This window comes from Corvus brachyrhynchos, unplaced genomic scaffold, assembly GCF_000691975.1.
Source record: "Corvus brachyrhynchos isolate BGI_N302 unplaced genomic scaffold, ASM69197v1 scaffold130, whole genome shotgun sequence".
Classification (NCBI taxonomy): Eukaryota; Metazoa; Chordata; class Aves; order Passeriformes; family Corvidae; genus Corvus; species Corvus brachyrhynchos.
In genome coordinates this window covers 494,693-506,562 of record NW_008236193.1, presented here as the reverse complement: position 1 = coordinate 506,562, position 11,870 = coordinate 494,693, and the positions used below count along the sequence as shown (strand labels likewise).

The following is an 11,870-nucleotide window of genomic DNA, read 5'->3' as shown; positions in this document are numbered from 1 at the left end:
TGAGCAGAACCAGCAGCTGCTGACCCTGGGAAACCTGAATAATCCATAAAAAGCTTCTAAAAAGCAGGAAACTCCAGGAGATGAGCTGCCTTCCCTCTGGCAGAAACCTGGCCCTGGCACAAGGTTCTTTACAGGTACTGGAGGAGGGCTGTGCTGAGATCCCACCCACACCTCCCCAGCCAGTTGCCTTCTCCCACCAGTCCTGGGAGAGCAAGCTCATCTTTCCCCCACAAAAACAGAGTGGTTTTATTTTTATGGTATGGATAAATCTATTTTATAAAACTTCAGCTGTAACAGAGAAGCCTCAAGAAAGACACACACATAAACAAAAGCACAGACACACGGGGTACTTCACCGCCTTATTAATTCTCATCCTGTGCTTCCTCAGCTCACAAACCAGCAAAATTAAACTAAATAAAATAAACAATAAAATAAGTCATAAAATAAAATACTTGTTTCTGCCCAGACCTGGAGGACCCCACATGGAAAAGCTTCCCAAACTCAAGGCTGGTCTTGGCTATGCTTTTGCCTCCCCACCTACGCTCAGTTAACTGGGATGCCCACTCAGCTCCCAGTCAACAGCACTGGGAAAGGTCCCGAGGGTCCCTCTGCACACTGAGGCAGCTCCTCTGAAAGCAACAACCCCCAAGTTCCCCCATCCTGCTCAGCACTCCACAGGAATCCCTCCAACCCTGCTCAGGACCTAAAACCCCCCCCAGCCTCCTTGACTGAGCATGGGACCCCCAAAACTGACCTCAACCCCTCAAAGCTCCTGACCCTCTGCAGGGAAATGAGGGGTCCCCAACCCTCCTGCCCCCCTGTCTCACAGCCAAAGGCCCTGATTTCAGCTCAGGAGGGGGACAAGCTGGGGCAGGGGTGGGCACAGGGTGGGGCTGTCACCAACCTCGATCCCTGCAGGGACAAGGGGGATGGGGGTTTGGCCCTTGCCTCCCCAGGAGAGCCAGGCAGGGTGATGTCACTGCATCGGGGCTGGAGCCACCCCTGCCACAGCCCTTCCTGCTGCTGGGGGACACAGGGACCTGTCCCCTGTGACAGGGAGACACCACGCTGTGCTGGGTGACACGGGGTGACAGGGAGACACCACACTGTTACTGCTGCTGGGTGACACAGGGACTCGCCCCCATGACAGGGAGACACCGCAGTGTGCTGGGTGACAACGACACAGGACCTGTCCCCTGTGACAGAGAGACACCACACTGTGCTGTGCTGGTTGACACAGGCACCTGCCCTGGTGCCAGGGTGACCTCACGCCCTGCTGGGTGTCCCCCACACATCTGGGACCACACGAGGATGTGGCCCAGGAACGTGGCTCCAGGGCTGCCACGGGGATGCTCCTGGTTCACTCCCCAGAGCAGAGCTCACATCCAGCCCTGGGGCTCGAGGGTTTCCCTGGAATCTCATCCCCACCTTCCAGCCCTGCCCCCCCAGCTGCTCCCTGCCCTGCTGTGAACCCCCAGCTGGGTGAACGGGCTCGAGTTTTGGGAGAAGAGTCCAAAACAATGGAAACCAGCTGGAGATGCTGGTGTGACCAGAGCCTTCCCCCACAGAGCCCCGCTCCCTGCTCCTTGTTCTGCATCACCGCATCCGAGCACCCCAGGGCGAGTTTCTGCTCCCCGTGGGGGGGATTTTCTCTCCATCCACGTGGGAACTTTTCCACTGTCCCAGCACAGTCTCGGCGTGAGGTGCCGGGTGGGGTTTGTGAAGTTGGAGAAGGAAACAGAGTTGGGAGAACAGGGCCTTCCCTGGAGCTGCCAGAACATCCTCACACGGGGCCATCTCTTCACAGGGATGGGCTGATCAGGATGGTGACATCGCTCCCAGTACTCCCAGTACCCCCAGCACCCCATCCAGGTACCACCCTACACGTAACCCCCCACGGTCCATGTCCCCCATGGGAGTTGCTCACCAGACAGGGGGTCTCTGTGGCACCTCATAATCCCCTCCACATCCTGGATCTATGGCCTGGCTGCTGCATCCCACCCTGCCCAGCGGGGTACCAGTCACCCTGGGCGATGCTCCAGCTCCCCACGGGTGTTTCCAGCCCCTCAGGATGCTCCTGGCACCCCAAGGGGATGCTTTGTCTTCCCAAGGCCTCCTGGCACATGAAGGGGATGCATCCCAGCCCCTCCTCCAGGATGTTCCGCTCCCTCAATGGGATTTTTCATCCCCCCAGGATGTTCCTGGTGTCCTAAAGGGATGCTCTGGCCCCTACAAGGCAATGCTTTTACCACGGAGGTGCTGCTCCCAGCCCCCCACGGGGATGCTCTGGCCCTCCAAGGGGACATTTCGGTCCCACAGGGTGGTCCCAGCCCCACGAGGACTCTTGTCCCAGCCCCGGTGCGTGTCCCACGTGTGCTGTCCAGGCGTTGTCACCGCGGGGCTGTGGCAGCCCGTGGGCCTCCCTTGGCCGTCCCAGCCTCCAGGCATCGCTCAGGCATAGGATGACAAAGGGAAGCTCACAGGGGGCAGCGGGCCCGGCCCCGCACTCCTCCGAGAGCTCCTGCGGACAGAGGAGAGACGTGAGGGGAGAGCAAGGAGCCTGGGGAGCTGCAGGATCCGAGGGAGCTGGGGGATCCTGGGGAGTTGGGGAATCCTGAGGAGCTGAGGGATCCGAGGGAGCTGGGGGAATCCTGGGGAGTTGGGGAATCCCGGGGAGCTGAGGGATCCCATGGCAGCTGGGGCATCCTGGGGGATCCCGTAGAGCCAGGGCAGCTACGGGATCAGAGGGAGCTGGAGATTCTCAGCCTGCCCCACATCTCCAGGAGGTGAAAACCTTCCCGTGGGTCTCCCCGGTGCAACCCAGAGCCCTGGCAGCGCTGCGGTCCCTGGGGATGGTTTGGGACGTGGCAGGTGTGAGGTGCCCAGCGGTGCCGGTGGGTGCAGGGACTGCGTGTGGAACCCGAGGGGTGAGGAGAGGGGCCAGAGGGGGTGTGGGGCTGCTCAGGGGGTGAGTGCACATCTATGTATGAGTGCACATCTGTGTGAGTGCACATCTGTGTGTGTGTGAGTGCACATCTGAGTGTGAGTGCACATCTGTGTGTGTCTGTGCACATCTGTGTGTGTGAGTGCACGTGTGTGTGTGAGTGCACATGTGTGTGTGCACGCAGGTCTCTGCAGGGCTGTGCACACACGTGTGTGTGTGTGTGTGTGTGGACACGCGTGCAAAGGTCCCTGCGTGCAGGGCTGTGTGTGCTCACCCATCCATGTGCACACGCGTGTGCAGGTACACGTGTGCTGTGAGCACACGGATCTGCACAGGCACAGCAGGGTGGGGCCATCCCATAGTTTCCCACCCAGGCCCAGGGTCCCAGCCCAGCTCAGAGACCCTCAGGGACCACCACCTGCCACCCCTGTCCCCAGTCCCAGCCAGCAGCGCAGGGCCAGGTGCCCCCCTGGTTCTGGGTGCCGCTCATGACGTGTGGGTGCCCCCCAAAGTTATGGGTGTCCCCTCAGGGTTGTGGGTACCCCCAGGGTGGTGGGTGTCCCCAGGGTGGTGGGTGCCCCTGCCTCCCGTGCCCCTGCCCCCTCACCGTGTCTCGCCAGGGAGGTGCCGCCGGTGTCGCGGTGCAGCTGCGGGCGCGTCGGGCTCTCACAGCTCTGTGCTGCTCGGGGAGTGGGGACACGGGCTCTGCTCCCCCACATCTGCCCCCATCCCTGTCCCTGCTGTCCCTGCTGTCTCCAAGGCCTCCGCCTCACTCGTCAGGCAGGGCAGAGCCAACGAATTCTCCACTCTCCTTGTCCTTTCCTGTCTCCTTCCCGCCACCTCAGCCAGCACCATGCTGTGCCCCTCACCCTGGCATCCCTTTTCTGACGCCGTCCCCTCTCCCAGCCCGACCACCAACGGGATCCTTCCCCTCTGCCCTTTTATACCATCTTTGTTCATATGACAAGCACGTGGAAAACCAGAGCAGAGCTCGGAAAAAAGCTCCTTAAGATGCTTTAATTCAGTTTCCTGGATCCCATGACTGAGCTCGGCCTCTGAACGAGGTCTCATGACTGTGGCACGCAGGCCCCGGCCATCAAAAGCCTCATTTATGCCCCAAAAGAGGCTTAAACCCCTCTTGGCCGGTCACCCAACATCCCCCATGCCTGGCCTGGGCTCCTGTGCCCCCCTGGCTGAGGGCTTCAAACCGGACAGGGGGACACCTGCCCTGACCCAGCTCTGCTGCAGCTGCAGGAGGGACTTCAGGGACACTCAAGGCCTGGCTCTGCCTTTCCCCTCCAGGGAAAGGACACTGCAGAGTCCCCCTCCAGGCACCAAACCCGTCCAGCCCTGTCCCCCACCCAGTGCCCTTCCTTCGCCCCAAACCACAGCACCAGCGGAGGGGACAGAAGTGTCATCCCAGAAGGGACAGAAGTGCTGTCCCAGTGGCTCTTGGCCCAGTTCAGTCCCAGGAACCCCAGCCCACACCCTTTGAGGTCCCTGCAGCTCTTGTAGGGGTGAGTGTTCCTCTCCTCACTCCAGCTGCTCGGTGAGGATGGAGCCTCCATCCTGGGCCAGGAGAAGTGGCAGAGCCAGATCCAAAGCCCTGATCCCAGTCAAGGCTCCCCACCATGGAGGTGGCACCCAGCAATGACGATCTCCATGGACTCCCATATTCCCAAGCTGGCTCTAAACTTTGGAGACCAGGCTGAACTTTACTGACCTTTTGCCTTTGTTTTAAACTGAGGCACAGGAAATACTATCCCAAGCCACCCCGACATCCCCCCAAACCCAACGAGCTCTGAGACGTCCCGCCAGTGAGGCAGAGCCGCCCCGAAGCATCCGCAGCTCAACAGGAAACAGGCAGCAGTAAGAGGATAAAAATACCCTGGGTGCACACAGAACGTCTCTGTGCCGGGATTAGGGAGCCCTGGGACAGCGCAGCCGGAGGGAGCCGGGCTGGGCGGCTTTGGCTTCCCGCACACGTGTGAGCCCAAGGCTCCCAAACCACCTGGCCACTGCTGGCAGAGGGATGGGGAAGGAAGGACTGGGGGGATGTGCAGGGAGAAGCCAGATATCCCAGCTCCTAAATCCCTAAATCCCCCAGGAAAAGCAGTGAGGCTCCCCCCAGAGCCACTCGCATCCTCTTCCAGCTCCTGCACAGCCCCAGCAGCAAGGAAGGGTCATCCCTCCTCCTCTGGAACAGGCAGCTGTGGTCCCGGGGGAGGTGAGGGATGTGTGGGGAGCACAGGGTCCCTTGCCCCCCACCTCGGCCCACCCCAGCTCCCAGCCCCAAACAATGGGTGCATTGGAGTGCTCGGAGCGTGGGGGTGCAGCAAGGCCCCCCCGCCCGGCCCCTGAGCCCCTAAGGAGATTAAATCCCTCCTCACATGAGGCTGGCGGGGCCCAGGGCCTCGTGTCGGGGAGGGGACACCAGAACAGGGACAGGGAGGGGAAGGGGCAGAGCAGTGTTTTGCTGTTTGGGTTGGGGCCAGGGATGTCCCGGAGGAAGGAAAACACACACACACAGCCCTTCCCGGGGCTGTAAGAGCAGGCGCTGTCCCAAAAATCACCAGCCTGAGCCTCTGCCTTTCCCTGGGGCAAATTCCCTGTGCTCCTGGGAGGACTCCACGGGACAACCCTGCACCTGCCCCATGGCCACTGCACCTCCAGAATCACTGAGGTCCCCACACAGCTGGGGGCAGAACTGGGCACAGAGTAGGTCAAAAATAAGGTTTGCTCCCCCAGGACCATCCCATGTGCCCCAGGACCACCCTGTGTCCCTCGCTGTGCTGGCCTGGTACAGAGCAGGCCATGGGGATGTCCCCCTTCCCCTGTGGCACACCCGGCCCCCCACAACTCCTGGAAGGCTGAGGCCATCCTCCACCTCTGCACCCGTGATCCCACGGGATCCCCTAATGACACGGGACAGGGGCTGGCAGGGGAATGGGTTCCTGTTGTCCCCAGGTCCCACTGGACACATAGACCTTTGCAGCCTGGTCTCAGGGGCCAAGGGCATCTTCCCCCCTCCTGCTGGCTCCTTGGGGCCACCCAGTCCCCAGAGGAGGGCGACAAGCATTGGGGAGCTGGCCAAGGGCAGGGAAGGTGCTGAACAGGGGGAACAGTCGAGGGGCCGGACACCCCGGGGCTGAGTCATGGGCAGGAACCCCCAGGGGTACCCAGGGAAAGGGCACACACGGGTGAAACGTTAAACCTCTGCTCTTTATTCGCTGCCTGGTTCCCTCACCCCGTTTCCCCGGGCGAGTGGTCCGGAGGAGGTTTTCCAGGGGTGACCTGAACACCAGGAGTGCTCTGGGAAGGCTGAGCAGCGCCAGACTGGAGGAGGTGTGGGGCAGGGGGGCACCTCCTCCATGCATCCCCATAGTCCCCTTGGGGACACGGCTCTGCCCCAGCCGCGGGGTGAACACCGGGCACCACCAGCGCTGGTCCCGGGAAAGCTCCATGGAGAGCGGGAACTGCCACCTCCTCTGTCCCGCCCACAGGGACGCCAGGGAGGGGCCGGGCCCCAGCCCCTCTCCAACTCGCCTTATTGCTATGGTCAGAGCAGCAGAGCGGCTGGGAGGGGCTCGGGGCTTCGCCGGTTCGGGAGAGGAGATGAGGACATGTCTGAAGCCAAGGATCCACCGTCGGAGGGTGGGCTCATGTCTCTGGGAAGGGGGAAGGAGGGAGCTGCCGTCTCTGGCCAGCCGGGCCGGTGGTGCCAGCAGCGCCGGGGCTGGCACCGGCAGGGAGGAGAGCTGTGCTCGTGTCCGAGAGCAAACACTGTCCATTCCAGGGCCTCCTGCCCTCTGCTGAGCCTGGAGCCGAGGCTGAACAAACTCATTACAGCTCCAGCAGCAGGGCCTAGGGAGAGCTACCGGGAGAACTGGAGAAACAAGCAGAACCCCCCTGCCTGTTCCCCTGGCTAGTTGCGTTGGCTGGCCAGCTCCTGGGAGATGAATTTCCGAAGGCGCTCGAGGTACTGGCTGTAGAGTTCAATGTCATTGTGCCCGGCCCCGTCCACCCACAGCGGCTCCACGGCCTTGGGGCAGCGCTCGAAGAGCGCCAGGCCGTGGGAGAAGTCGATGACTTCGTCCTCCGTACCGTGGATGATGAGGACAGGAGAGGTGATTTTGGAGATCTTTTCGATGCTGCCAAGAGGGTGGATGGGGAAGAGAGGAGAGAGGGGGGGTAAGCACAGGGAATGAGACATTCCCATTCCTCCTGCCCCCAAAACATCCCCTGGGAGAGGGACCAGGAAACACTCTTTGATCATGGCAGAGCACAGGGACAGGGAGTGACACAGAGTTTCTGCCAAGGGTAAGATCTGCCCCGGTGTGACAGACAAGGAGCAGACAACAGTGACAACATCCCCGTGGGACCTCGGCAGGGCTGATGGGAACTGCTCCAGGACAGCCCTTCCCTGCCGGGATCAGCCCTGCCGGGCTCTGAGGAAGGGAAGCACGGCTGTTCCCAGCCCGGTCCCAGAGGCCACACGAGGCCATCGGGATGCAGAGCGTGGGCTGGTGGCTCCCTGCCACAGCTTCCGGCTCGGGGACTGTCCCCTGGGCCCCACGGGCCGGGCTGCAAGGGAGAGGCAAAGAAGAGCTCGTCCCCTCAGCACTGTTCCTGCCATCTGAAGAGCAGGAAAATCCCCAAGGAATTACTCTTGGGGGAGAGAGGAGTCCCAGGGACACCCAGGACACCTGACAAGGAGCCAGTGGCACAGCCCCAAAGCTGGAGGGCAAAGGCACTGGGACAGGGTGGCCAAGAGGTGATGCCATAGGGTACTGGGGCACACACATGGCACGGGCCTCAGGAGGGGCACAGTGACCCCAGGAAGGGCTAGGACCCCCAGAGGGCACCAAATACAGGGCAAGAAGATGCCGAAGGGGATGCCTAAACCTATGACGAAAATGGGGCCACGTGTCACATGTCCCCTGGCTGTAACCAGAGCTGGTCTGGGCACTGCCCCTCCAAAACCCCCATTCCCTCTGCCCAGGGCACTCACTTGGGGAAGGCATCGAACCAATAGGTCTTCTTGGTGTCGGGGAAGGCGACGCGCATGCCGGAGGTGAGCGGGGAGTGCAGCACGATGGCCGCGCACTCGTAGCGGGAGGCCAGGTCAACCGTGGGCACTGTGCCGATGCTCTGTCCATACAAAATGATGTTCTCCGGGCTGATCCCATACCTGGCAGAGGACAGAGCAGGTCAGTGGCCAGGCACATCGCCAGGAGATACAGCTCAGGGGTCACTCCGCTCTTGCCACAGCACCCACAAGGCTCCCGGGAGGGTCTGGGGTGTGTCCCCCTGACCTTCCCCCAGTTCCCCATGGCTGGGCCCAGTGCAGTTCCCTGCACTCCCAAAGGACCAGGGAGAAGCCAGGGCTGAGCTGCCAGGTGAGTTCTGGGGGTTTTCAAGGCTTTCCCTCACCAGGTCAGGGTTATGGGGGGATTCACAGACCCTGGACTGCAGCCATGTGGGGCAGCCCCACCTCTGGGTCACACTGCGAGCCAGGCCTGAGGAAGAGGAGGCAGAGCCTGGCATGGGGCTGCATCCCAAACCCAGCAGGGGAACCAGGGCTGAGCCTGGCACAGCGAGACAGGAAGCACAGCTGTGCCAAGGTCATGCCCCGCAGCATCCCTACCCCTTGGATTCGCCAGCTGCTCCCTCTACAGCTTTCCAACCACCCCTTCCTGTCGCAAGTGGCCCAGTGTTCCCTTTCTGGGAGACTTCCTGTTTTCCAGACTGTTGGAGCACAGGGTTTTCCTGAGGGCAGCAGGGCCGTGCTCCCTGCCCCGGCCTGCCCGGCTCACCGTGTCCGCAGCGCCTGCCACGCGGCGTCGATGTCGGAGTAGAGGTTGCGCTCCGAGGGCTTGCCCGTGCTCACGCCGTAGCCCGAGTAGTCGTAGGAGAAGATGTTGCAGTTGATGCGGGTGCCCAGCCCGATGTAGAAGCTGCTCATCTGCCCCAGGTCCACGGCGTTGCCATGGGAGAAGAGCACCGTGTACCTGCGGCACCGGGACACGGGGACGGAACGTTAATCCCGGGCTGGGCCGCGGGGCCGCAGCTCAGGCACGGATATCCCTGGACGTCTGCCTTGGAGACCAACAACCAAAGCCCAGGACATAAAGGGCCAACACCCCTCTGGCCACCAAGGAAGGTCCTCGTGACACCCAGACCCTTCTGCTGCCGGAGCCAGGGGCTCGCTCCCAGCGGGAACAGGCAGCTTGAAGGCAGGATGATGATTCTGTTCAAGTTTTTGAGTCTATTTTTGGTAAAAAGCTCAGGATTTGGGGCCATTTGCCCAATGGGGATTTCAAGTAAGAATTCTGACAGCGGGTTTTTTTCTCTCCTGAGCCTGGCAAGACACCAGATGCTGAGAGAGAAGTGAATTGTGGGAGTGACAAGGCACAAGAAATTTCCACCATAAGGGGGAAAACAATGTTAATCATAAAAATTAACACTAATAGCAGATTGATGGGAGCTTGGCTCCCTTCTGCCAGAGGGAGGGAGCAGGCCCCACTCCCTGCTGAGCCCCTGCAGCTGGTCCGAGGGGTCTGTGGCCAGGCTGAGCCTCCAATGCCGGCCTGGATGCCCAAGAAGCCCCAGCTGGAAGTCAGTGACAGGACGAGCTGCAGGAGGTCAGACAGCCAGCAGCACCTGATACCCCGGGGTTTGGGAGGTCTGGTTCCCCCCAGCCCAGGTTCTGCCCTCCAGCCCTGCAGCTGGGATGCTGGTCCTTGAGGACCTGTTGCTCCTGGTAGGATATGGGAAAGGGGTCAGCTGGGGTGACCTGGCCTCCCTCTGCACCTGAACCCCCAAACTGTGCCACTGTTTGGGGAGCAGCTGCCAAGTCCCCTCCTGCCCAGCCACTGGCAGCAGGAGGAGGTCTCCATCTCACACTCCAGGCTGCCTCTTTCCAGCTTCCCAGTTCACAGACCCACGGGAGTGACCAAGCCCCTCCTGGCTTTCACTCCCATCACTCTTTTCCTTGAGGAATCAAATGTCTCTGTGAATTTGACTAAACCAGGCTCTCCTGGCTGGAACAGGCAGTTGTCCATTCCCATGGTCACCACAGGGCTGGGGACAGGGAGGAGCAGCTGGTGCAGCCAGCCAGGTGCTCCCTGAGAACCAAGTTCTGTGCAAAGAACTGGAGCGTTGCACCACTGCCGTGACACTGGGGGACTGTGAGACAGCCTGGGGAATTCCCACATCCCTGTAGCCGCTGGCTTTGCCTCTGCTCCTGCTTTAACCCCATTCCCAGTGAGGCCACAAGCCAGACCGGTCCTGGGAGCCCAGCTCGCCCGTCGCACCGGACGCCTCCAAAGCCCCGCGGCAGGGCCAGCTCCTCCCATGACACTGAGCCGAGGGACAAGAGGGGCCAGGAGCCCCCAGGACTGAGGGTAAAGGCATGTAGCTGACTTGAGAAGTGCAAAGGATGGTAACTACAGCTTGTTTCAAATGTAACACTTCAGGGTTTTTACTACTTTTTTTCAGATTTTTTCAACTAGGCAACATTAATTCAAGTCAGCTGACAGTGAAAACTTTCAGTTGATTTAAAAAACCATAAAATATTGTATCATATTGTTTGCTTCCTTGAGAAACTGTCCTTTCACATGTTTACAGAAGTTCATACACTAATGTTCATCTTCTGGGTCAGTGCATTTTAAGATCCTTTCCAAAGAATTCCATGTTTGGTATATTCAGCTACAAGCACAGGAGAAAATGAGTCCTAGAAATGACCTTCCCACAGTGACACTCAAAACCAGGATGCAGGAGCCCCAGGATGCAGGAGCCCCAGAAGGCAGGAGCAAGATGCTGTGAATCATTACATCTCACCATCTTTTCTATACAACTGTCTCCTGTGCTCCTCATTTCATTCAACATTTGATTTAAAGAACTTCATGTTCTGCTAGAGAACATACTTACTGCCTGAAAGCATATCGATGTAGAAATGGCATAGATGATGCTGTCTGCATGAGGAAAATAGGGAACCTTCCCTGCTTCAATGCCTTTGAAGTATACAGTCTATAAAAATAAACAAAAAAAGCTGAATTCAACAAAATCGAAGTACCTTTTTACTTTTTGTTTTACCTTTTCAAAAAAGCATGTCGACATGATATATTTTTAATACACCCACAAATGTGACATTGGTTAAGATAGATTATAGAGGTTGTCCTAGATCAATCTAATAAGAGGCTGTTAATGCACAGAACAGGACTAGCAACAGCTTGGGTGTTACAGATCCTACAGATAAAAAAGGGAAAGTTTGCTTTGTTAAATTCTTCATTTTAAAAAAGCAAAAGAACAGTAACTATTCCAACAAAGTGAATATTCACTCTTCTTAAACAGCTTGAAATCACATACTTTACTTTCTGAGAAAACATGTACAGTTTATTTTCCTGAGCACAGCCTGACCTTGCAAAGCAGCACACGCCTCTTTGGTCAGTTACCCTTGGCTTGCGCAAGATGATAAAAGTAGTAAAAAAAAAAAAAAGAAGAAAGAAAGAAAGAAAAAAAAAGCAACTATTTTCTGCAAGTTTGGGCACAGGCTTGAGCTGAGGAATGTCAAACCAGCCCACACCCCGAGGAATTCGCTCCATCTGCTTCCGAAGGGCTGGGAAAGGGGAGGAAGGGGTGGAAGAGGGATATGGCACTGAAGCTGAGATACGGCACTAAAATATGGCAAAATACTGGGAGTGAAGGGTGCCCCGTGCCCCGGGGGAGACCAGGACCCCCTCGGGCTGGTGACCATCCACAGCAGGGCCGGGGCTGGTGTCACACCTGGCACGTGGCACCCCAGGTTTGGCACCCCATGTGCCACTGGGACCAGCCGCCGTGGGTGGGCAGCCCTGCCCGGCCCCTGCCCTCTCCCCACGCCTGCTGTGGGGGCCCGACCCCCCACCCCCACACTGACCCCACA

General features: G+C 59.2%; 1 protein-coding gene and 1 long non-coding RNA gene across 2 annotated transcripts; both read right to left on the bottom strand.

Moving 5' to 3' along the window:
• Nucleotides 1-244: 244 nt before the first annotated feature.
• Nucleotides 245-3,868, bottom strand: LOC108447927. The gene is made up of 2 exons (XR_001863626.1): nt 3,552-3,868; nt 245-2,521 (listed from the first exon to the last, which is right to left on the bottom strand). It is a non-coding gene; the product is annotated as an uncharacterized LOC108447927 (long non-coding RNA).
• Nucleotides 3,869-6,145: 2,277 nt separating this feature from the next.
• Nucleotides 6,146-8,981, bottom strand: ABHD17A (abhydrolase domain containing 17A; the record flags this gene model as incomplete). Its single annotated transcript, XM_008639092.2, has 3 exons — nt 6,146-7,095; nt 7,956-8,135; nt 8,761-8,981. Coding segments are annotated over 3 exons (627 nt in total), but the record flags the coding sequence as incomplete, so codon positions are not given.
• Between the last annotated feature and the right edge of the window lie 2,889 nt (nt 8,982-11,870).